Consider the following 27,781-nt stretch of genomic DNA (forward strand, 5'->3'; position numbering starts at 1 on the left):
CCCACTTATCTTGCCACGTGGCCACTTTTTTAAATAGGATAATAACATAACCATCCCTCAAACTGTACTAAAAGTATAAGACAAACAGCAGTACTGAAGGAAAATGAATCATACTGTATCAGGGCTCACACATTAAGCATAATCAAGATGAAAGAAAAAGAAATGGGACTTAATGTTCTAGACAAAAATAAGTAAAATAAAATTTAAAAAGTGAGCAAAAGTTAAATAATTTCAATCTGTGATGTTGGTCAAAGGGTACAAAGTCTCAATGATGGAAGATGAATAAGTTTTAGAGACGTGCAGCATGATCATGACACTTAACAATACTGTATTCTTGAAATGTGCTAAGAAGAGAGATCTTAAATCTTTTCAGCACATATGCAAACAAACAAATGATAACTAAGGAGAGGTGATAGATATGTTAATTAGCTGGGTTGTGATCATTCCACAATGTGTATGTATATTAAAACATCGAGTTGTAAACCTTAATATATATAATTTTGATGTGTCAATGATATTTCAATAAAGCTATAAATAAATAATAGATAAGAAGTGAACTAGAAACTAAAAAAACCCAATCTGAAAGAAAACAAAACCCACGAAACATGAGAAAATACCCTAGGCAAACTTTGTAATATAGAAGTTAACAAAAACCTGAATTTAAAGGTAGAAAAAAATGACAAAACAACATAACAATAAAAGATTAGAAAGCTAAGGAAACAAACTGAGGACAAAAATAACACCATCATAGAATTAACTGAATTAGAACAAGCATGGAACAAATAAAGATGGCAAAAAAAAAATAAATCGCTAAGAGGCAAGTCTTTTGATAAGTTAATGCAGAATTTAAAAATGAAAATTTAGGGCGCCTGGGTGGCGCAGTCGGTTAAGCGTCCGACTTCAGCCAGGTCACGATCTCGCGGTCCGTGAGTTCGAGCCCCGCGTCAGGCTCTGGGCTGATGGCTCGGAGCCTGGAGCCTGTTCCGATTCTGTGTCTCCCTCTCTCTCTGCCCCTCCCCCGTTCATGCTCTGTCTCTCTCTGTCCCAAAAATAAATAAAAAACGATGAAAAAAAAATTCTTAAAAAAATAAAAATGAAAATTTATGTATCAGTAACAAGCTTTTAATATAAAGAACAAATGAAGATGGCCTAATATAAGCATGAATAACATCTATAATTAAAAAAGACAAAAGAAAATGTTGCAACATATAATACAAAAAATTTTCCATGAAAAAAAAAGCAAATTGAGAACTTAAAGAAGCCATGTTGTCATGAAAAAATTTTCAGAAAATAAATACCAAGAATATCCATATTAAATCACAAAACACTAAGGAAGAAGAATAACTCTTCTAAGCTTCTAAGCAGTAAATGCAAATCACCTGTAAGAAGAGGGGAAAAAAAAAAAAATCAGTTGAGCCTCAGGCTTCTCCCCAGAAGTAGTTAATGCTAAAAGAAAATAAAGCCTACAAAATTTTGAAGGAAAACCATTTTGAACTATGTATCTGATCTCTAGCCAAAATGTATTCAGATAGAAATGCCACACAGCCCAGGGCAACTGGGTGGTTCAGTCAGTTAAAAGTCCGGCTCCATTTTGGCTCAGGTCATGATATCATGGTTCCTGAGATCGAGCCTCGTGTTGGGTTCTGTGCTAACAGCAGGAAGCTTGCTTGGAATTCTCTCTCCCTCTCCCTCTCTGTCCCTCCCCCACTTACACATGTGTGCCCTCTCTCAAAAATATATAAACTTTAAAATTATTAAATTTTGTTAACGTTTATTTATTTTTGAGAGAGAGGGAGACAGAGAGAGAGAGAGAGAGAGAGAGAGAGAGAGAGAGAGAGAATGCAAGCAGGGGTGGGCAGAGAGGGGGAGATAGAATCTGAAAGACTCCAGGCTAGGAGCTGTCATTACAAAGCCCAACACAGGGCTCGAACCCACGAACCATGAGATCATGACCTGGGCCGAAGTCAGACACCCAACCAACTGAGCCACCCAGGCGCCCCAAGACTAGCTTATCTTTTAAAACAACAACAGTAACAACAGTGAATCAAACTATATGATCAAAACTTTTCCACGTCTAAATGAATGGGAAACTAGGGATATCATTATCTGAAATATGTATTTCAGGAAGTAGATGGTTTGGAAGATAGAGATGGTGAGCTGATGAGTTCCACTGAAAGCCATCACCAAGCAATAGATAAATGAATCCAAAGATCAACTGTGCCCCTACAAAACAAGTCGAAGAAAGACTGAAGTCATGACATGCATCTTTTCTGATCAAACTCTATGAAATTAGAACTCAACCACAAGAAAAAAATCTAGAAAAAACACAAATACTACAGAAGTTAAATAACATACTACAAAACAATGAATGGGTCAACCAAGAAATCAAAGAGGAAATCAAAAAACCTGGAGATAAATGAAAACAGGACAGTCCAAAATCTTGGGATATAGAAAGAGCTATTTTAGGAGGGAAGTTTAAAATACAGGCCTATCTCAATAAGTAAGAAAAACCTCAAATAACCTAACCTTCTGCCTAAAGGAGCTATAAAAAGAACAACAAACAAAATTCAAAGCCAGTAGAAGGAATGAAATAATAAAGATTGCAGCAGAAATAAATTCAATAAAAACCAAAAAAAAAAAAAATCAGAACAAAACAAAACACAGAACAGAGTAACGAAACCAGGAGCTCATTGTTTGAAAACATTATCAAAATTGGTAAACCTTTAGCCAGACTCATCAGAAAAAAGAAAAAAAAAAAAAAAAAGGACCACACTGGACAATCTCGAAGAAATGGATAAATTCCTAGAAACCTATAACCTGCCAAAACTCAATCAGGAAGTAATAGAAAATTTGAACTGACAGATTACAGGCAAGGATAAAAACCTGATTTAAGTAAGGATTAAAACCTGTACTTCTCAAACTATTCTAAAAAAACAGAAAAGTTAAAAAAGCTTCCAAATTCATTCCATGAGGCCAGAATTACCCTGTTACCAAAACCAATACCAGACAATACAAAAAAAGAGAACAGGGGAGTATCTCTGATGAACACACATGCAAAAATCTTCAACAAAATATTAGTGAATCCAACAATACATTAAAAATAACATTCACCACGATCAAGTGGGATTTATTCCTGGGATGGAAGAATGGTTCAATATTCACAAATCAGGGGCACCTGGGTGGCTTAGTTAGTTAAGCAACCGACTTTAGCCCAGGTCATGATCTTGAGGTCCATAGGTTCGAGCCCCACGTCAGGCTCTGTGCTGACAGCTCACAGTCTGGAGCCTGCTCAGGATTCTCTGCCTCCCTCTCTCTCTGCCCCTCCTCCTGCTCACACTCTGTCTCTCAAAAATAAATAATAAACATTAAAAAAAATGGCTCAATATTCACAAATCAATTAATGTGATACATCACATCAACAAAAGAAAGAATAAAAACCGTATGATCATTTCAAAAGATGAAGAAAAAGCATTTGATAAAGTACAATATCCACTTGTAATAAAAACTCTCAACACAGTAGTTTTACAGGGAATATACCTCAACATAATAAAGGCCATCTATGAAAAACCTACAGCTAACATCATACTCAATGGTGAAAAGCTAAGGTCAGGAACAAGACGGGATGTCTACTCTCACCACTTTTATTCAACATAGACCTGGAAGTCTTAGCCACAGGAATCAGGCAACAAAAAGAAATAAAAGGCATCCAAATTGGTAAGGAAAAATTGTAACATTCACTACTTGTAGATAACATGATACTACATATAGAAAACCCTAAAGACTCCACAAAAAGAACTACTAGAACTGATAAATGAATTCAGTAAGGTCACAGGATACAAAATCAATACATAGAAATCCAGTGAATTTCTATACACGAAGAATTTCTATGAAGTAGCAGAAAAATAAATTAAGAAAATAATCTCATTTATAAGTGTACCACAAATAATAAAATAACTGGTAATAAACTTAGCCAAAAAGGTGAAAGACCTTCTGAAAACTATAAAATAGTGATAAATTGAAGATGACACAAATGGAAAGATAGTCCATGCTCATGGATTGGGAGAAGAAATATTGTTCAAATGCCCTTATTACCCAAAGCAATCTACAGATTTTATGCAATCACTATCAAACTACCAACAGCATTTTTAATAGAACTAGAACAAATAACCCTAAAATGTGTATGTAACCACATCAGGTCTCAGATAAACAAAGCAATCTTGAAAAAAAAGAATGAAACTGGAGATACCACAATCCCAGATTTCTAGGTATAATATAAAGCTGTAGAAATCAAAACACTATGGGGGGCGCCTGGGTGGCGCAGTCGGTTAAGCGTCCGACTTCAGCCAGGTCACGATCTCGCGGTCTGTGAGTTCGAGCCCCGTGTCAGGCTCTGGGCTGATGGCTCGGAGCCTGGAGCCTGTTTCCGATTCTGTGTCTCCCTCTCTCTCTGCCCCTCCCCCGTTCATGCTCTGTCTCTCTCTGTCCCAAAAATAAAATAAAAAACATTAAAAAAAAAAAAAAAATTTAAAAAACACTATGGTACAAATACACACACACACACACACACACACACACACAAACCACACAGATCAGTAGAACAGAAGAGAGAGCCCAGAAATAAACCCATGATTATACAATGGAACCAAGAATATACATTGGAAAAAAAGAGTCTCTTCAACAAATGGTGCTGGAAACTGGACAGCTACATGCTAGCAAATGAAACTGGACCACTTTCTTACAAACTCAAGATTAAAGACCTAAATGTAAGACCTGAAACCATAAAAATTCTAGAGGAGAGTATAAGGAATAACTTCTCTGATATCAGTTGTGGTAACATTTTTCTAAATATACCTCCCAAGGGAAGGGAAATAAAAACAAAAATAAACTATTGGAACTATATCAAATTTAAAAGCTTCTCAAAGAAATCTATACATTTAATCCAAACCCTATCAAAATACCACCAGCATTTTTCACAGAGCTTGAACAAACAATCCTAAAATTTGCATGGAACCACAAACACCCCAAATACCCAAAGCAATCTTGAAAAAGAAATGCAAAGCTGGAAGCATCACAATTTTGGATTTCAAGTTATATTACAAAGCTAAAGTGATGAAGACAGTATGGTACTGGCACAAAAATAGACACATAGATCAATAGAACAGAATAGAAAACCCAGAAATGAACTCACCATATGGGTAATTAATCTTCAATAAAGCAGGAAAGAAAATCCAATGGAAAAAAGACAGTCTCTTCAACAAATAGTACTGGGAAAACTGGACAGCAACATGCAAAAGAATGGAACTGGACCACCTCCTTACACCATACACAAACATAAATTCAAAATGGATGAAAAACCTGAATGTGAGAGCTGAAAAACCATAAAAATCTTAGTGGAGAACACAGGCAATAACCTCTCTGACATCAGCCACAGCAACGTCCTACTAGATACATTTCCCGAGGCAAGGAAAACAAAAGCAAAAATAAACTCTGGGATCTCATCAAAATAAAAAGCTTCTGTACAGTGAAGAAAACAATCAATAAAGCTAAAACACAACCTATGGAATGGGAGAAGATATTTGGAAATGACATCTCTGATAAAGGGTTACTATCCAAAACATATTAAAAACTTATAAAATTCAACATCCAAAAAATGAATACCTCAATTAAAAAGTGGGCAGAGGACATGAATAGGCATTTTTTCCAAAGAAGACATCCAGATGGCCAACAGACACATGAATAGATGCTCAACATCACTGATCACCAGGGAAATACAAATCAAAACTACAATGAGAAGCACCTCACACCTGTCAGAATGGCTAACATCAACAACACAAGAAATAATAGATATTCACAAGATTGTGGAGAAAGCAGAACCCTCTTGCACTGTTGGTGGGAATATAAACTGGTGCAGCCACTTTGGAAGACAGTATGGAGATTCCTCAAAAAGTTAAATATAGAACTACCCTACAACCCAGCAATTATGCTACTAGGTATTTACCCAAAGAATACAAAAATACTAATTCAAAGGGATATGTGCACCACAATGCTTATAGCAGCATTATGTACAATAGCCAAATACAGTAACAGCCCAGTGTCCACAGACTGATGAATGGATAATGAAGATGTGATGTATATAGGGAAAATGTAATATTACTCAACCATAAAGAAGAATAAAATCTTGCCATCTGCAATGACATGGATGGAACTAGAGAGTATTATGTTAGGTGAAAATAAGTCAGAGAAAGACAAATACCAAATTACTTCACTCATATGTGGAATTTAAGAAACAAAACAAATGAGAAAAGGAAAAAAAACCAGATAAAGTGAGAGAGACAAACAGATTCTAAACTATAGAGAACAGACAGTTACTAGAGGGTACGATGGGTAGAGGGATGGGTGAAACAGGTGATGGGGAATAAGGAGTGCACTGGTTGTGATGAGCACCAGGTATTGTATGCAAGTGTTGAATCACTATATTGTACACCTGAAACTAATATTACACAGTATGTTAATTGGAATTTAAATAAAAACTTAAATAAGAAAAAACAAAAGCTTCTGCAAACAACAAAACTAAAAGACAACCTACTGAATGGTAGAAGATATTTGCAAATGACATATCCAACAAAGGGTTAATATCCAATATACACAGGAATTCATACAACATCCCCAAAAACAAATAATCTAATTAAAAACTGGGCAGAAGACATGAACAGACATTCCTCCAAAGAAGACATACAACATGGCCAACAGACATATGAAAAGTTGTTCAACAGCACTAATATTCAGGGATACACAAATGAAAACCACAATGAGATATCACCTCACACCTGTCACAAAGGTTAAAATCAAAACACAAGAAGCAACAAGTGTTGGAGAGGATGTGGAGAAAAAGGAACCCTCCATTCACTGTTCGTGGGAGTGTAAACTGGTATAGCCACTGTGGAAAACAGCACAGAGGTTCCTCAAAAAATTAAAAATTACCATATGATCCAGTAATCCTAGTACTGGGCATTTACCCAAAGAATCTGAAAACACTGATTCAAAAAGATATATGTACTCTTATGTTCATTGCAGCATTTTTTACAGTATCTAAATTATGGAAGCAACCCAAGTGTCCACTGATAGATGAATAGGTAAAGGATATGTAGTATTTATACACAATGGAATATTACTCAGCCATAAAAAGGATTGAAACCTTGCCATTTGCAACAGCATGGATGGATCCAGAGTGTATTATGCTAAGTGAAAGTAGTCAGAAAAAGATAAATACTATATGATTTCACTTATATGTGGAATTTAAGAAACAAAGCAAACGAAAAAAAGAGAGAAACAAGAAAACAGACACTTAGAGAACAATCAGGTGGCTACCAGAGGGCAGCTGGGTAGGGGAATAGGTAAAACATGTGAAGGGGATTAAAAGTACACTTATCATGATGAGCAGTGAGTAATGTATAGAATTGTTAAACCACTATATTGTACACCTGAAATTATTGTACACCTGTATGTTATTTAAATGGGAATTAAAATTCAAAAGAAATATTCCCAAACATCAAAAGAAATAAAAAGTAAAGATTAGGGGATGGAACTAAAGATGCAAATCTAGGAGTCACTAGAGAGATGATAGTTGAAGCAAGATAATGATTGTCATACTCGAGGAAAAGAACAAGTGAAATGGGCTGAAGTCAGTAAAACTTGGGCATCAAATGAAAAAGGAAAGACAGTAAAGGATTAGTTAGAAAACATAAAGAAAACCAAGGTAGTGCAGAATATTCTAGAAAATGGTATTTCACAGGATTCATAATGGAAAGATTCAGAAAAGTCTTTTAAACTTAGTGACAACATTCTATACTACAGTGATACTATTCTATGTATGTATTCTATGTATAGCATAGAGGGAAAATGGTATTATAAAAAATTCAAGAAGATATGGGTGATGAGGTGGTGAAAATCAGCTCAGCCCACTCTTTCCAAGGAATCTGCAGATTCACAAAAGGCCAGAATAGATAATCTGCAGAACTGGAGTATACAAGTAGGTAGTCTAGAGGAAAAAAGCAAAGGAGCAGGCACAAGAAGGAAGCAAATTCAAAGAGCAGGCAAGAGGACACAGCACATGGAAGAGGGCTACTGCCAGAAATCAGGCAAAGGAGATCTATTCCTCATAAAAAAATTAAAGTCTACTGTAATAATGAGTAGATGTTGCAAGTGAAAAAATCGGGTCCTGATTAATGTAGGTTATAATAATAGTCACTATCAACTAAACAGTGGATGTTTTGTTTTCAACCATGTATATACCCCAAAAACAAGGAATTTGAAATGACTATTAACTTACTTCACAAACTCACAGAAGGTGTATATGAGATAAAAATTATATCTTGATTATATAACAGGACTAAAATGAATATATTTGGTATATGTCTGAAGGAAATTCGATTTCCAGTGGACCTTAAGAATATTTTTAAGGCCAGAAAAAGCAACCACCTTAAACAACTAAAAAATTAGGGAAATACATAAAACATATCAAATTCAATTAATGTAATACAGAAAATATCAAGAGAACAAAAACTATATTATTTTGCAATAGATGCAGAAAAGCATTTAACAAAATCCAACATCCCTTTATGATACAAACATGCAACAAAATAGGAATAAAAAGGAACTTCCTCAATCTGATGAAAGGCATCTATGAAAACCCCACACCTAACATCATACTTTATGATAAAAGACTAAATACTTCCTCTAAAGACTGGGAATAAGACAAGGATGTCATGTCCACATTTACCACTTCAACACTGTATTTCAGGTTCTACCTAGAACAAAAAGCAAGAAAAACAAATCAAAGACATTCAGGTTGGAAAAGAAGTAAAAGTGTATCTATTTGCAGATAACATGATCTTGGATACAGAAAATCCTAAAGAATCCACTAAAAAGCTATTAGAACTAAAGAGCCAGTTCAAACAAGGCTGTAAGAAACATGATCAACATATAAAATTCAACTCTATTTCTGTACACTAGCAGTAAACAATCTGAAAATGAAATTAAGAAAACAATTTCATTCTGTTTGATCCCTGAGAAATATTCTAGTGTGTGTGTGTGTGTGTGTATATATATATATATATATATATATACACACACACACCACATCTTCCTTATCCATTCATCAGTCAATGGACATTTGGGCTCTTTCCATAATTTGGCTATTGTTGATAGTACTGCTACAAACACTGCTGTGCATGTGCCCCTTCGAATCAGCATTTTGGTATCCTTTGGATAAATACGTAGTAGTGCGATTGCTGGGTCATAGGGTACAATGTGGATGGAACTACAGCGTATTATGGTAAGCAAAATAAGTCAAAGACAAATATTACATGATTTCACTCAGGTGGAATTTAAGAAATACAACAGATGAACACAGGGGGAGAAAGAAAAATAAAATAAAAACAGAGAGGAAGGCAAACCATAAAAGACTCTTAAATGCAGAGAACAACTGAGGGTTGCTGGAGGGGTGGTGGGGCAGGGATGGGCTAAATGGGTGATGAGCATTAAGGAGGGCACTTGTTGGGAGGAGCACTGGGTGTTACATGTAAGTGATGAATCACTAAATTCTACTCCTGAAACCAATACTACACTACATATTAACTTGGAAATAAATAAATAAATAAATAAATAAATAAATAAATAAATGAGACAAGATTAAAAAAAAGAAAAGAAAACAATTCCAATCTGCAATCATGTCTATAAGAGTACATACTCAGGAATAAATTTAAATGAGTTGAAAGGCTTTTTGCATACTAAAAACTTCAAAGCACTAAAGAGACATGTATCAATGTAACAGGATATTATAACAGTAATCAAGATAAAATGGCATTGGCATAAAAAAAGGCATCGAGACAAATGAAACAAAATAGAAACAAACCCATACAGTATATGGCAAATAGCTTTCAACAAGGGTCCTAAGGCAATTCAACGTAAAAAGGACAATCTTTTCAACTGGTACTTGAATATTAGATATCCCTATGAAAATATGAACCTCAACCCTATCTCGCACCAGATACAAAATTTAATTCAAAAGAGGACACAGATGTCATTGTAAAATTTAAAACTCCTACAAAAAAATTAAGAGAAAATCTTAGTGACCTTAAATTCAGGTAAAGATTTTTAAATAGGACACAAAAGACACATGGTACAGAAAAAAAAAGTTAATATATTGGACTTGATCAATTTTTAAAACTTCAAAAGATACTTTTAAGAAAAAGAAAAGGCAATCCAAGGTCTGCGAGGAAGTATTTGCAAAACATAGATCTTAGTATCTAAAATACATAAAGTCCTCTAAGAAATCTTTTCATTTGTGACAATGTGGATAAAACTGGAGGGCAATATGCTAAGTTAAATGAACAAGACAAGGAAAGACAAATGCTGCATGGTATCACTTAAATATGGAATCTAAAAAAAAAGTTGAACTCATAAAAATAGAGAGTAGAAAGGTGGCTGCCAGGGGCTAAGGGTAGAGAAAGAAATAGGGAGAGGTTAGTAAAAAGGTATAAACTTTCAGTTATAAGAAGAATAAGTCCTGAAGATCTAATGCATAACACAGTAACTACAGTTGATAACACTAATTGAAATATGCTAAGAGAATAGAACTTAAATGTTCTCTCTCTCACTCACAGACACGCATAAAAGATAAACATGTGAGGTGATGGATGCATTATTTAACTTGATGAGAGGAATCCTTTCACAATGTATATGGATATCAAATCATCATGTTGTATACTTTATATACCTTACCATTTGTCAATTATACCTCAGTAAAGCTGAAAAAACTCAACAATAAAACAGTCCAACTTTAATAAATGTACAAGATATTTGAACATTTCACCAAACAAGAGCTAAAGATATGAAATAAGCACATAAAAAGATGTTCAAAAATGAAAATTAAAACCAAATGAAATACTGTACACACATAGTAAACTTACATGGCTAAAATTACAGTGTGTAATCGTGTCAAATGTTGGTGAAAATGTGGTTAATTAGAACCCTCATCCACCGCTGGTAAGAATGTCTACTACTACAAAAATCCCGCTTTCCAAAAGTTCTCATTACACCACTTCGCTTTTACAAGAGACCTAGATTATACTTGTTTTCCCTAACCAAAAGAAAAGAAATCCAAAGAGAATTTCTGCTTAATGAAAAAAGGCAAAAAGCAAAAACTATATTCAGTGTTTTACAGGGAGCCATTACAGAGCTAGCACACCCCAAAGAGTGAGAGAGAGTGGACTGCCACACTTATTCTCCAGGAGCTACACTCACCATCTCAGCTTTAGGCCACCATAGTTTTGAACTGTGTGAACATCTGTGCTTTATCTCAATTTATTTTGTGCATCCATTAGCAAGATGTGTTCTAACATATCAGAAAAGACTAAAAGAGGTTATTTTGGGGTCTGGGAATGCTCAAATTTTTTTCCATATAAATTAATGGTAATTGCATCTTTATGGCATTTCAGGTTACAAAAGGTTTCATAGGAACACTCTACTTTCAGATAGTAGGGGAAACTTATATAATAACCATTTTGGAAAACTGTTTCTTCAAAAGTTCAACATGAACCTATCATGATGCTCTGCTAATTCATTCTTAGGTATTCACCCAAGAAAATGAAAGCACACATGTGCACAAAGATTTACACATGATGATTCACAGCACCTAGATCTATAATGGCCAAAAATTAGAAAGTAAGCAAATACCCATCAACAGGTGACTGGATTAACAAATTATGGTATTTCTACACAATGATACACTTCTCAGCAATGAAAAGGAACTGATATACACAACAGTATGGATTACATTCAAAATAACTATGTTGAGTGAAAGATGCCAGAGGAAAAGAATACATACTGTACGATTCCATTCATATAAAATTCTAGAAACTGCTAACATCTATAATGACAAAAAACAGATCAGCAATTGCACAGTAACAGAGTTGGAGGAAGGAATGAATACAAAGAAGAATGAACAAACTTCTGAGGGTGATGGAACTGTTTATTATCTTCACTGTGCTGATGGCTTCAGGAATATATACATGTCAAAACTCATCAAATTGAAGCTTTACATATGTGCTATTTATTGTCTGTCAATTGCACCTCAAAAAAAGCTGTAAAAACATAATATACATCTCACAGGATTACTATAAGTATATGATATTGCACCTAATAAGTTTTAGTGAGCCTGTTATTCTGGCACAGAATAAACACTTCATAAATATTACTTCTCATATTAACAACTGAAAAAAAGTACTTGGGTAACTAATTCAATGTTCAAAGCACCTAAGATATACCTTAGCTTCTTCCTCTTGTGCTTTTTTAACAATTGCTTGTAACTGCACCTCTCGTTTAAATTCAGCATGAAGTAATTTCTCTTCCATCATCCTGCGTCGTTGATCTAATAATTCTTCCTTCCACTTTCGGACATCTTTCTCCTATACAGAGTTATCATATCATTAATTTCAGCATACATAGTAATTTAACAGAAGGGAAAACTGATAAACAGCTTTGGAATGATAAATTCTAGAACCCAGAAAGACCTAAAGGAGCATGACTAATGATTGAGAACACAGGCTAGGAAGCCAGACTGCTTGAGTTCATAATATACTTTGGTCACCTGCTAGCTAAAATCAAATGCTGGCTCAACATGAGTGGGAATAAAATTAGCATTCAACTGAAGTTGAATTTTAGCTACATAATTATGCATTTAACAACCTCAAAAAGTATAATGCAGAAACAGCACTGGATTAAGAGCTAGACCACAGATCTTTAAAGCCCTTGCTCAGCAAATTATTGGTAATGTGACGCTGGAAACAGCACTTCACCTCTCCTAGATTCAGTTTTCACACCTGTAAAATGGGATTCAGTATGTTTAGTTCTGTGACCCACAAAGAATTCTGATGATCAGATGAGACCACATATGTAAAACAGTGTTGAAATAACAACCTATTATATAAAAGGAAGGTGGGATTTATCATTAAAATTAATGTAAAAATTAAACCAGGTTGTACCAGTTGTACAACCTCTAATGTCTTGTACAATTTCAAGAATTTATTATTCTGTTTGCAGGAATACTTGGAGATTACATATATATGTGTAAGAAATTAAACTATATAATTTTTCCTGCCTGAAAAACACAGTAAGAGGTGAAGTTGTAGTTGTGTTACAGCATTTCTCTAAAGCTGAAATTAAATAATACATTAACTCTTATAGAACCCTACAACATGCAGTTTTTCATTTTGATTTATTGATTCTGAATGATCAAAATAATAATAATGACAAATTCTTAAGATTCGGGTAAAGAGGGGCACCCAGGTGGCTCAGTCATTTGAGCATCCAACTCTTGATTTTGCCTCAGGTTATGATCCCAGGGTCGTGGGATCAAGCTCTGTGTCAGGTTCTGTGCTGAGCATGGAGTCTGCTTAAGATTCTCCCTCTCTCTCAAAAAAAAAAAAAAGAAAAAAAAAAAGATTCTCTCTCTCTCTCTCTCTCTCTCTCTCTCTCTCTGTGTCTCTCTCAGGGCGCCTGGGTGACTTAGTTGGTTAAGCATCCGACTCTTGATTTCAGCTCAGGTCATGGTCTCACAGTTCATGGGTTCAAGCCCTGCATTGTGCTCTGCGCTGGCAGTGGCAAGCTGCTTGGGATTCTCTGTCTCTCTCTCTCTCTCTCTCTCTCTGACCTTTCCGCACTCATGCTCACTCTAAGTAAATAAACATTAAAAAAATATATATTCTCTCTCTCTTTTCCTCTGCCCTTCTCCCCCACTCACACTCTCTCAAAATAAAATAAAATAAAATAAAATAAAATAAAATAAAATAAAATAAAATAAAATAAAATAATTAGGTAAAGAGAAAAATCACAGATTTCCTTCTTTTCCCAATCAACTTTTCTACTGTACTAAAGAGAATCTTATACCACACCTCATTTTTTAAAAATATTGGGATTATTTGGTCCAACTATCTCTCCTAAATTTAAATTACACATTATAAGTAACGTAAATAATATATTTTTTTAGATTTTATTTTTAAATTTTTTTTTTTTTTTTTTTTTTTTTTTTTTTTTTTTGAGAGAGAGAGAGAGAGAGAAAATGAGGGAGGGGCAGAGAGAGAGGGAGACACAGAATCTGAAGCAGGCTCCAGGCTCTGACCTGTCAGCACAGAGCCCAAGGCTGGGGCTAGAACCCACGAACCGTGAGATCATGATCTAAGCCAAAGTCAGACGTTTAACTGACTGAACCACCCAGGCACCCCAAGATTTTATTTTTAAGGAACCTCTACATACAACATTGGGCTTGAACTCACAACCCCAAGATTAAGAGTCACTCATATGCTCCATCGACTGAGCTGGCCAGGCACCCCAATGCAAATAATATTTTAACCTATGCATATTAGTACTCTTTTCTAGTACTAGAAGGTAACAAAGGAGTTCCCATATACTGTGACAGTCACACATCTTTTGTCATGTTGTTTTAGGTACTTGAAGTACACAGACTCCAAGATGGCTCCCAACCATCCAGCCACCTGGTACTCAGATCCTTGTCTAATTCCCTCCCACACTGTACCAGGATTGCAACCAACAGAATACAGCAAAAGTGATGGTTTATCACTTCCAGGATTAGGTTATAAGAGGCAAGGGCAGCTTCGAATTTGGCAGCTCATTTGTTCTTTCCTTCTCTCTCTGTCTTTGTCTTTGTCCCCTTCTCCTTTCCTCCCTTCCTCCTGGATTACTTTCTGTGGGGAAGCCAGGGGCTATGTCATAAGGACACTTGGGCTGTGAAAAGGCCCACATGGCAAACAACTGAAGTCTACAGCCAACTGCTAAAGAGGACCTGAGGCCTGCCTACAACCACATGAGTGAGTCCAGAAGTAGATCCTGTAGCTCCAAATGACAGCATGACTGCAAATTCATGAGAGATTCTGAATAAAAATCACGAGGCAAGCCACTCTTGGTTCTCTTGCCCACATATAATGTGATAAACATCTGTTTTCAGTGGCTAAGCTTTGAGGTCTTTGTTATATAGCACATTTAACTAATACAATATTTGCCTATATTTGCCACGTTGACATAACAGTAAGAATGACCAGACACTGAGCATCAGCCATCCTAATACTATGCCATTGTTATACACACTTGCCATATTTAATCATCACATCATGTTAATAATTAAAATTTTCATTTTAAAAATAAAGAAGCTGAAGGGTGCCTGGGTAGTTCAGTTGGTTAAGCGTCCGACTCTTGGTTTTGGCTCAGGTCATGATCTCACAGTTTGTGAGTTCAAGCCCTGCACAGGGCTCTATACTGACAGTGTGGAGCCTACTTGGGATTTCTCTCTCCCTCTCTCTCTGCCCCTCACCAGCTTGTGCGCGCGCTCGCTCTCTCTCTCTCTCTCTGTCACTAAAAATAAATAAATAAACATAAAAAATACTTTTTAATTTGAAAAAGAAAGAAAGAAACTGAAATGTAATATTGTCAAGTAACTTGCCCAGTGCATCATATTTTATTATGTGGTAAAACCAGGATTTGAACCCTGCTTGGCCATCTCCAAATCCCATGTTCTTTCTACTATATCACACTGATCAGAAGTTGCACTGCTCTAAATATTCTAAAAATCTCTTTATAAATTCAATTAGTGCCCCAACTTATTCAAACCTGATCATCTGAAGCTCAAAACTATCCTACTAACTCATCCTACATTGTCCACAAGACTCCCCGAAGAAACGCCCCAATGAAAACAACAAAGGACAAAGTGCAACTTCAATAATCCATGCCAACTCTGCAAACATCAATTTACTAGCTAATTTATAAATGTCAATTTTTTTTTTCTTTTTTGCAGGTACCCTTCTGTAAATCAATAGGTAGAAATGCTTTTGTTTCCCAGAAAATTTAATTTTTATAGTTCTGCTTAGCTTCTCTTAGACCCAAAAAATAGTCAAGTTAAAAAGGAGTCCATCAATTTAAGGCTGTCAAAATTTTCTAAATATTAAAAACTCACCCTTTCTAATAATTTCTGAAGCTTTAATGTTTTCTCTTCACGTAACTTTTCCCTTAGCTGCTGTGCTTTCATTTGTTTTTCTTCATGTTTTTTCTTAGATTCTGCAATTGTTCTATTAACACAAACAAATGGATAGAAGACACAAATGTTTACATGATAAAGCCAAAAATATTTTTAGTCTTCAACATTCTTAAAATAAATACAGGAAGTACACACAACTAATTTTGGCTTAACATTTCAGGAAAACATTGTCACTTTTTAATAGATCTGTAACTATCATGAATAATATGCCTTAAAATGTTGTCTAGCAATTTTACTAAAGACTAGTCAGTTTCCCTCTTGTGAAACATTTCAAATTAATTTTCAAAGGCCAGACCTTTTACGAGATGGTGAGGAAAGTTTTTCATGCATGTGAATTCCATGGCCTGGAGGTCTAGCAGGTTCCTCCTCTACAATATCCCCCCAGGATGTATTTTGGCGCCAAGTTTCACGAGCTGCCCAGAAAAAAAGAAAACCACCATTACTGTTTAACCACACAGTTCTATAAAACCAACATTTGAGAACAGGCTTTTAAAAGGCATCAGCATTCCCACTGTAAATTATTTATTTTACACATATAAACTCCACGTAATAAGATAATCTATTTTAAACCCTTTTAGCTGCACACAGACAATGCACACAGGCATACACACACAATACCTTCATAATCTGCAAGGACATCATTCCAGTCCATAGACATACCACAGAAAGATACACTCCCACTGCCCATGCTGGCCTAAAATGTAATAAGGAAGAGTGAAAAACAAATATTTGAACACAATTATCACCTTAAAAATGAACTGTAGATGTAATTTTCTTACCTGTTAGTAAGAATTTAACAAACAGTTCAAAACCAGAAAAAAGCTATATACCTCTTGTAGTTACAATAATCACCAAGTTAAAATACTATACAGTCTATATATTTTAAGAGGAAGACAAACCTACTTGTTATTAACAGCAGAGACAAATCAAGTAAATTTAAAAGAAACATATTGGCCTGATACTATATAACTCTGCCATACTCATAGTATACCTCAGAAGAGCTCAAGATTATTCACTGGGCATTAAAAATTAATAGAAAAATATTTAAAACATTTACAGTTACTTTCATTCTGAAGAAATCCCTCTTATCAACATACATATCCTGAATGCTTAGTGATAGCAAGGTATGTACCACTTGCTTTTTATTAGTGGAACAGAAAAAAAGTAAATACCTTAGATTCTATTTCAGCCTCTGCAATTAAAATGTGAGTAATGCTGAGTTCTTACTTTTTCCAAGATTCAATTTCTTGATTTGTAAAATGAAAATAACAACTTCCAACTTGTCAGTTGCATTATATACAAAAATACTCTGTGGGGCGCCTGGATGGCTCAGTCAGTTAAGTGTCCGACTTTGGCTCAGGTCATGATCTCACGGTTTATGGGTTCAAGCCCCATGTCAGGCTCTGTGCTGACAGCTCAGAGCCTGGAGCCTGCTTCGGATTCTGTGTCTCCCACTCTCTCTGCTCTTCCACTGCTCATGCTCTCTCTCTCTCTCTCTCTCTCTCTCTCTCTCTCTCTCTCTCTCTCTCAAAAATAAACAAACATTAGAAAAATTTTAAAAAATACTCTGTAATGGTTAAAGTGCTAAAAAATGATTTCCTATTGTTTTTGTATGAACTCTAAGTCCTTCTGGCCCTAAGAATTTTATTTCTAAATGTAATTTTTGAACAATTATGCAAAAAATTCTGAAAGCTCTCAGAAAGAACCCAAAATGGCAGTGAAGTAGGAAGACCCTAGGCTTATCTTGTCCCAGGAACACAACTAGGTAACTATCAAATCATCCTAAATACCCCTGAAATCACCCTGAAGACAGGACATACTCCACAAGTAAAGAGAGAAGAGGCCATACCAAAGAAAGTAGGAAGTGCAGACATGGGTTAGGGGAGAAACAGATCATGGGTGCTGCAGAGAGGAAGGAGCTGTGGTCGCCAGGAAGGGCGAGAGAAAAAGACAAGCCCAGGAACACACAAGGAGAACATTTCCCCAAAGCCACTAGCTTGGAAACAGAGAGGGACTGAATTTTCTGAGCTCTTGCAACCAGCAGGGTTTAAACGTTAGAGTTTTAAAGGTCAGCAGGCTTAGCTGGGATAGAGCCCGGAGGGCACAACCCCGCTCCTGGAGAGGAGGCAGGCAAACAACCCCAGGGACAGTCAGTGTGGAAACAGTGATCTGAAGAACAGCTGGGGCACACAGTGGTGAGATTATTCCCTATTCTAGGAGTGTTTCCCAGAGAGGCAACATTCATGGAGACTGCTGTCCAGGAACAAAGGAGCTGGCTGAAGCCATTTCCCTCCAACACCCCTCAGCATGAACACAAGGCCATCTGAGGGAAGCAGCTCAGCGCCAACACTGGCTGCCTAACTTGCTTCTACCAAGTCCCACACATCTGTGCTCTAGCGGGACTGCCCTTCTCAGTCAAGCTTGCCTCAGCCCTAGTGTGGTGAGTCCCTCTCCCAGAAAAACAGCACAAACCCCTGCCCACACCACGTCTCCTGACCAGAGAGTTCTACAAGACCTTGGTTCTGGTGGAGTTGGTGTCAGGTCTTAATGCACAAACACACCAGAGCACATCTAGTTAAAACTTACCACATTCAGGCCAGGGACCAAACACTGCCCCCAGCAGGCAAGGAGAGGCTCTACAGACAACTGGCCTAAAGGACAGAGCAGCCAAAACACAACAGTAAAGCATGTATAGCACACACCAGAGCCAATCCCTGAAGCGCCAGGCCCTGGGCAGTACATAAGGCCATTACTTTCAGGAGAAGGAGACATAACTGGCTTTTCTAACACAGAGAAGAAGGCAGATACCAGATAAAATGCCAAGACAGAGGAATTTATCCCAAATGAAAACAAGATAAGGCAAAACAGATATAAGTAACATGCCTGATGGAGAATTTAAAGCAATAATCATAAAGATACTCACTGGGCTTGAGAAAAGAATAGAAGACATCAGTGAGATGTCTCCTTACAACAGAGATAAAAGAGTTTAAAAAAAAAATCAACCAGAGATGAATGAAATAAATGAGATTGAAAACAGGCTTGATGCATTGAACAGCAGACTGGAAGAAGCAGAGGAATGAACTAGTGACCTAAAAGATAAAATAATCAACAATAATGAAGCTGAACAAAAGAAAGAATAATTATGCAACACAAGAATAGACTTAGGGAACTCAGTGACCCCATCAAATATAAAAACATTCATATCAGAGGAGTCCCAGAAAGCAGAAAATATTATTTCAAGAAATAACAGCAGAGAATTTCCGTAATCTGGGAAAGGAAACAGACATCAAGATCCAGGAGCACAGGGAACTCTGATCAAAATCATCAAAAACGGGCCAACACCAAGACATATTGTAATCAAATTTTAAAATACAGTGAAAGAAAAAGTCCTAAAAGCAGCAAGACAAAAGAAGTCCTTAATTTACAAAAGACCACCCATCAGGTTAGCAATAGATCTCTCCACAGAAACCTGGCAAGCCAGAAGTAAGTGGCATGCTCCATTCAATGTGCTAAATGGAAAAAGTCTGCAGCCAAGAATACTCTATCCTGCAAGGCTATCATTCAGAATAAAAGGGGAGATACACAGCTTCCCAAACAAAAATTAAAGGAGTTCATGACCACTAAACCTGCAATAAATATTAAAGGGGACTATTAAATAAATATTATTTATTTATTAAATATATTAAATATTAAATTAAATATATTAAATTTATTAAATATATTAAATATTATATTATATTAAATATATATTATTTATTTATATATTAAATAAATATTATTTCCCTGCAATAAATATTAAAGGGGACTCTTTGAGTACAAAGACCAAAAGTGACAAAGGCAAGAAAGGATCAGAGGAAATCTCCATTAAAAACAACAAAACAAGTAATAAAATGGCAATAAATACATATCTATCAATAATTACTTTGAATGTAAATGGACCAAATGCTCCAATCAAAAGACATAGGGTGTCAGAAGGGATTAAAAAAATAAGACCCCTCTATATGCTGCCTACAAGAGACTCATTTTAGACCTAAAGACACCTGAAGATTGAAAGTGAGGGAGTGGAGAAACATTTATCACTCAAATGGATGTCAAAATAAAGTCCAAGTAGCAATACTTATATGGGACAAACTAGACTTTTTTTTCTTGTATTGTCTTTATCCTGCTTTGGTATCAGAACGGTACTGGCCTCGTGGAATGATTTTGAATGTTTCCTCTCTTCCATTATTTATGAGATTTGGTAAATATTGTCATTCGTTTTTTTTTTTTAATGTTTGATAGAATTCCACCAATGAAACCATGTGGTCTTAGACTTTTCTGTGCTCAGAGTTTTGATTCCCAATTCAACTTTCATTTTTGTTATTGGTCTAAGAAGATTTCCTACTTCTTGGATTCAAGATTCATGACTCAATCTTGGTAACTTGTACGTTTTTAGGAATTTTGTTTGTTTGGTTTTCTTCTAGTTATTTGATTTATTAATATATAATCACAGTAATCTGTTATCATCTGTTGTATTGTTTTCTCTTCTATTTTTCATTTTGGCTTATGTGTCTTCTCTCCTTTTTCTTAGTTAATGTAAAGTATTGCCAATTTTATTCCCTTTTTTTTTTTTTTTGGAAAAACCAGTCATGACTTTCAATGTTATATTATTGTTTACTCTGGTCTCTACTTCTGATTTTTCTTTGTTATTTCCTTCCTCTACTAAATTTCACCTAAGTCTCCTCTTTTCCTAGTTCCTTGTGATATAATGTTGTTTACTTCAACACTTTTTTTTTTTTAATTTTTTTTTTAACGTTTAGTATTTTTGAGACAGAGAGAGACACAGCATGAACGGGGGAGGGGCAGAGAGAGAGGGAGACACAGAATCGGAAGCAGGCTCCAGGCTCTGAGCCATCAGCCCAGAGCCCGACGCGGGGCTCGAACTCGCAGACCGTGAGACCGTGACCTGAGCTGAAGTCGGATGCTTAACCGACTGAGCCACCCAGGCGCCCCAACACTTTTTCTTAATACAAGCATTTATAGCATCTAGCATCTAACATTTGCTTTTTGCTGCATCCCATAGGTTACAGAATATTGTGTTTTATTTTTCTTTTGTTTTAAATTTTTTTTTATTAGTTTTCTTTATTCTTGAGAGGCAGAGAGAGAACGTGTGTGGGGGAGGGGCAGAAAGAGAGGGAGACACAGAATCCGAAGCAGGCTCCAGGCTCTGAGCTGTCAGCACAGAGCCTGATGTGGGGCCCGAACTCACGAACCATGAGATCATGACCTGAGCCAATGTCGGACACTCAACCAACTGAGCCACCCAAGCGCCCGTTTTAAGACATATCTTAATTTGCCATTGGATTTCTTATTTAGCCCATTGCTTGTGCAGTGGTGTGTTAATATTTACACATTAAATATTTAATATTTACATTGTAGATTTTCCAGCTTTGTTTTTTTGTTGATCTTTAGTTTTGTACCATTGTAAATGGAAATTATACTTAGTATGATTTCCGTCTTTTTTTTAAATGTTATTTATTTATTTATTTATTTATTTATTTATTTATTTATTTATTTTTGAGAAAGAGGGAGACAGTACGAGCAGGAGAGAGGGGCAGAGAGAGAGGGAGACAGAATGCACGAAGCAGGCTCCAGGCTCTGAGCTGTCAGCATACAGCCTGATGCGGGGCTCAAACCCACGAACTAAAAGATCGTGACCTGAACCAAAGTCGGACACTTAACCAACTGAGCCACCAGGCGCCCCGATTTCAGTCTTCTTAAATTTGTAATATTTGTTATGTCTCTGGGATTCTTTTGTGAATACTTAAAAAAAATGTTCTATTTTTCTTGGATGGAATGTTTTAAATATATCTTTTAGAATCATGTATTCTGAAGTATGCTTCAAATAAAAAATGCTCTTGTTGGGAAAAAAAAATACCCTTCTTTACCTGAGGGTGCTCATTTAAAATAAAGCTATCAGAGGGGAGATAGCTGGGGGGAATGAGTGAAACAGGTGATGGGGATTAAGGGTACACTTAGGATGAGCACTGAGTAAAGATGTACAGAATGGGTGATCACTATATTACACCTGAAATTAATACAACACTGTATGTTAACTATACTGGAATTTAAAAAAAAATAAAAATAAAAAATAAAAATTTTTAATTTAAAAAATAAAACCTCACAGAAAAATCACTGTCGTTGTCAGTTTCAATATTAATATCGTTGTTTTCTTCTGCTTCAATTTCTCTGGTTAACTGCTCCTCTTCAGCAATAGCACTAGCAATAGCTTCTTCATTGGCCTTTTCTAGACGATCTGCTAGCTCTTCTTTTTTAGCAAGAACTTCTGCCATGGACTATAAAGTTAAAAACAAACAAAAGAATCATCAATTAAGTGAAAGTAATCATTTCTTTATGTACTAACGACACACTCAACAGTATACATAAAATAGCATTGATCTAGAATTATAAAATGTGGGGTTCAGTATAAGTTCAACCACTTGCTATTTGTGTGACTGGGAAGCTTCTTAAAACCAACAGCCTATTTTGTATTCCATAAAATGGTACAGTAATTCATGACTTACCTTCATCATGAGACAGCTGTGTATGAGAAACTGTGAAGTTATACAAATAACAGGTATTATTATTAATGTCAAAGTATGAATTTCATTTGAGTGCCAAAATTCAAAACAGTTGTAGATCAAGTATCTTTAAGACAAAAGAAAAGCACTATAAAAGGAATATAGCCTGCTTGGGATTTTCCCTCTCTCCCTCTCTCTCTGCCCCTCCCCAGCTCACACTCTCTCAAAATAAATAAACTGTAAAAAAAAAAAATTTGAAATTTTAGTAAATTTAAAAACCTAGATCCACTGTAGCTAGGTTTTATACTAGCACATTTTTTACAACAATGGCAAAAGTTGAGCTTAAATAGAAAGGTTCAAACAGTCATTTTCTTTTAAATTTTTTTCATGTTTATTTATTTTTGAGAGAGTGAAAGAGTGTGAGCTGCGTAAGCGGCAGAAAGAGGGAGACACAGAATCCAAAGCAGGTTCCAGGCTCTGAGCTGTCAGCACAGAGCCTGACGCGGGGCTCAAACTCACTAGCTGTGAGATCATAACCTAAGCCAAAGTAGGACGTTTAACCAACTGAGCCACCCAGGTGCCCCTTGAACAGTCATTTTCTACCAAAATTTCTGTTGAATAAGATAACCGAAGAATTATTATTATTATTATTATTATTATTATTATTATTATTTACCTTTAGCTACAGGACTACTGCATTGAGAAGGAAAAGAAAAAGTTCTGTCATCACAGGCAGCAATTCTCTACAACCCCCCACTGAGAACCTACACAATGAGGTACATGTGGAGAACAATCAAAGATTTAGCTCCACCAAGACAAATCCAAACACAAAAGATTTTTAAAATCTGGTTTAATTCAATTTCCTCTATGGAAACCAATTTGACAATAAATTTCATATATTGAAAAAAAAATAAAAATAAAAAAATAAAAAAATAAAAATAAAAAAAATAAAATAAAATTCCTCTAAGAACTCTAAGAATATTCTAATATTCATATCAAAAGCAGAGTATGTAAAGTACGTAAATTTGATCCTTAAAATAACCAAGAGTTTTTAATATTCTACCACAAGCTTATTTATACATGTGATCAAAATAAAATGGATGAAAGAATTTTTAAATAACTATTTAGTGCTTATTTAAGTATGGGATCTTTTTCCTCTTCTGAAATTTGATTCTCACAGAATCAATTAGCAAAATAAATAATATGATGCCTAGCTATGCAAGTAAAAAATATAAATATGACCAATTTCTATCCCATATATTAAACCTAGTACTTACATGACCATAATTATGTTTCACCTTTAAGAACAGTCACACTAAAAGAGCCAACTTAAAATATAATTTTCTCTTTATTCCTTACTTTAAATTTTTAAATGTTTTTCTTATTACTATAGAGCCCTTATTTTTCCCTTATACAAACCCCTATCAAGTTTCATCTGTGTCTAATGTTATTATCTCTCTAAGATACATAATTTGATCTAATACCATCTGTCAATAGCATCTTTCAGCATGATAAGGCACTAAGTTTTTAAGGAAAGTACAGTATACGGTGGCCATTTAAAAAATAAAATTTGATGGGGCACCTTGGTGACTCAGTCGGTTAAGCATATGACTGATTTCACCTCAGGTCATGATCTCATGGTTTGTGAGATCAAGCCTTGCGACAGTGTGGAGCTTGCTTGGGTCTCTCTCTCTCTCTCTCTCTCTCTCTCTCTCTCTCTCTGCCTCTCCCCCACTTGTACACATGCATGCTCTCTCTCTCAAAATAAATAAAAATAAAATAAGATTTGAATGATTTTTCTCAGTAATTTTTTGTGTGTGCCTATGTCTTCTGAAAGTTACTTTTATACTAGAATAACCCATTCTGGATTATCCTCAGGTCATATATCTTACTACTAAAGTGAGAAATAGAAAGACATGAGGACAAATAAGTAGTCATCTAAAAGCATAAAACTGTAATTCCAAATCAACACATTTTTAAAGGTTCTGCAATAGGGATGGTAAATAAATTTCATCTTGAAGACCAACTCCAAGCAAATGACAGAGGCTATCTAAAGAACTCTATTAAGAGAATTTTTAAAAGTCCAGTAGGCAGCATTTTCCATCCATCAGAGTGCTAGACATTGCATGGAAGACTTTATTGTTACTGGTTTAGTTTCTTAATGCCAGACTAAAAACCATTTGATCAAATCACAAAATGAATGATTTTAGCAACAGTTATTTAACTTGGCGATCTTATTTTCGTCCTCTACAAAATGAGAAGCATCTCAAAGCTTGCTATAAGAATAAAATATTAAAAAGAAATAACATGTACAAAATACTTTATAAAGTGTAAAGTAACACAATTTATTACTATTAAAGTTTTATGCCTCTTTAATATATTTACTCAGAATTCTGATAAGTTGTTCTTACCAAGTTAGCAGCACTCACATTTGAAATGTCTGAAGGGTCCATTTCACTCTCTATCCCTGCTTTCTCTGCTGAAAATATGTCATTTGCTTGCAAAGGAGGCATATCAGCTTGCTGAATAATTGAAACACATTCTGTATCAATGTGAACAGCAGGTATTTCAGAAGTTCGCAGAGAATGGTCTTGTAAAGTACTACTGCGAGAGCTCTTGACATCATCCAATGTATTCACTGTGAACTAACAAAACACATTTACAGAGTGAATCAGACAAACTACTCCATTGTAGGAAAAATGATTATAATACACCTATCAACTAAAGCAGTAGCTGACTGGCTGACTGACGACTCACTCGTCTTTTTTCTACGTTTCAAGTGTAAGGAAAAAAAATACCATTAAGCAGAACAAATTTTATTTGCACACCTACTACGTACAGGGCAATACCTGAAATGCTTTATGAAAGCTTAGCTTTATTAAGCTATATTGAAAGTTTGGCTTTATTAAGCTATATTGTAATTACATTTTTATTTTTAGTAGGCTGATTCTTGATGAGTACTTTATATACATCACAAAAGAAATTCTAGTCACAAGTATAATAGTTTGTCTTATATTCAAATAACTAAAGGTATTTATGTGGTTTTGCAAAGATTGTCTGTCTAATATCAAATGAAGGCACTTTTCACCAAAATATATACTTTCAGGGCATTTTACTCATAACAAGACAGTTGCTCCCTTAAGATAACATTAACAAACCTCAAAGTATCTTTCATGTAAACCCACATGGTACACAATACCAATTCTCAGATCTAAAAGAGAAAATACACCATAAAAAGTATAGTATATCTGAGCAAGCAATTCCTATTTAGATTTCAATATCCTCCCCCATTGCCCTTTAGAAATATTTAACACATAACCAACAAAAATAGGAAAATGATCTAAGTCAAATAAAGTACTGTCTTAAACCAAATACCCATTTTTTAAAAACCTCCTAGTTTAGTAAATAGAAACATGTCTTTATTTCCACTTTGTAACAGAGTACAGAAAGAATGGTGTTGTGTTTTCCAATTATACTCAGAGTAATGAGCTACAAGTAGAACTAAAATCTAAAATTGTGAATTTCAAACCCACTCACATCACTATTTAAATAAACATTAGATAAATATTGCAGTGGCCATGAAGCTCCCAACTTGATTATTTATATAAATATGAAACTTGGTCAAGTCTTATAAACTACTTTAAAAATTCTACTATTGGTCAAAACTTAGTGTCCCAAAGCACTGATGTTAGTGTAGGTATTATTTAAATTGTATCTCATTGTTTATATCACTATCAACATTATCTATACATCATTCACCATAGTTTATAATCTTCTTGGCAATATTTATATTGGCATTACTGATGTTTACAATATAGTCAACCCTGTTTATTAAAAAATCAGTATCATTTATACAGTAAAATCAAAGCTAAACTATAATGTTGAAAAAATATACAATATGCTATTTCCATTTTTAGAATGACAGTGGAAAAAACAAATATTATCATTAGCTTGGACACCAAGAGCAGTGAACTTTTTACATGGAAATATTTTAGCAATAGTTAAATTACTCAAAAGTTGTATGTATGGATTATTCCTAAAATCCCAAATCATGTAAGTTTATTCATTACCCAAAACCAATGTAATTTTTATATTGTTAAGTTTTATAGCTAAAATATATGTTAGCAAAAATGCTACAGGTCTGTTAAGTGATACAAAAAGATTTTTATACCAAGTTTACCTACATTAAAAAGTTTCTGAAAAGTATAACCAACAAAAATACTGATTATTTCCTGTGTCTAGGATTCTGCTCCATAATACAGTAAATTAAAGGCAACATAAGATACCCCTCACAAGGAGCTTCCAATCTCACATGGGCATAAAACATACATACATTAAGGAGTTACAGAACATCGGGAACAATGTACAGTTAAGAGCCATTATCATCAAGAAGAAAAACATGGAAATTGAGTACAGTTTCCAATAAAAACAAATATCCTACATGTAAAAAGAGAAAACTTTAAAGCAGAAATACTATTCTAAACTGAGAAATAATGTAACTATTTTACAAATTTTTACTTAGCCCCTGTATCATATAAAGAATCTCTTATGTTTCATTTTGTATAAAATTATGCCTATTGAACATATATATTCATGTAAACAAATATCTAAAAAATGCATTCCTTCATCAAATAAGTAAAATAAATTTCAAATGGACTAACATCAGAAATACTGAGAATATCATCTTTAAAGAATTACATTAAATATTGGCAAATGACTATACACTTGAATTGCAGGATGTAAAAGGAGAGCAAGTTCAAAATGATCCTTACTTTCATCAACATTTTTAATAACACTCCAAATTAAACAGTAGACCACCATTTAAACCAAGTAATTCAAATTAACAACAAAGTTGGAAAAATTAATATATGCCTCTAGATGTGACACTAAGGCCAATCACTTTATTTCTGTCAAAAATGCATAAGCTAACTTGGATAATAAACTAACTGAAGGATATTCTACAAAAAAAATAATGCAATGTATTCTTCAAAAACATTAATGTCATGAAAAACAACGATAAACTGAAAAACTGTCCCTGATGAAAGATGTTAAAGAAACAAAGCTGAATTTATAATGTGTGATTCTAGATTGGATCTCTGCTCAGAGAAAAAATTCT

The 27,781-nt window shown here is 34.9% G+C and overlaps 1 protein-coding gene across 3 annotated transcripts in view; it reads right to left on the reverse strand.

The window, feature by feature from the left end:
* The window catches only part of SCAPER (S-phase cyclin A associated protein in the ER), a 525,678-nt gene that overhangs the window by 373,356 nt on the left and 124,541 nt on the right, over window positions 1-27,781 (reverse strand). For 2 of the 3 annotated variants that reach the window (XM_058736955.1, XM_058736953.1), the window contains 6 exons: window positions 25,077-25,310; window positions 22,270-22,440; window positions 16,724-16,799; window positions 16,401-16,518; window positions 16,025-16,136; window positions 12,327-12,467 (listed from right to left, as the gene is read on the reverse strand). In XM_058736955.1, the coding sequence (XP_058592938.1) occupies window positions 12,327-12,467; window positions 16,025-16,136; window positions 16,401-16,518; window positions 16,724-16,799; window positions 22,270-22,440; window positions 25,077-25,310 (852 nt within the window). The remainder of the gene's footprint in view (window positions 1-12,326; window positions 12,468-16,024; window positions 16,137-16,400; window positions 16,519-16,723; window positions 16,800-22,269; window positions 22,441-25,076; window positions 25,311-27,781) is intronic. The other variant, XM_058736954.1, reaches the window with a different exon arrangement.

The sequence above is a fragment of the Neofelis nebulosa genome, chromosome 7 (genome assembly GCF_028018385.1).
Source record: "Neofelis nebulosa isolate mNeoNeb1 chromosome 7, mNeoNeb1.pri, whole genome shotgun sequence".
Lineage (NCBI taxonomy): Eukaryota > Metazoa > Chordata > Mammalia > Carnivora > Felidae > Neofelis > Neofelis nebulosa.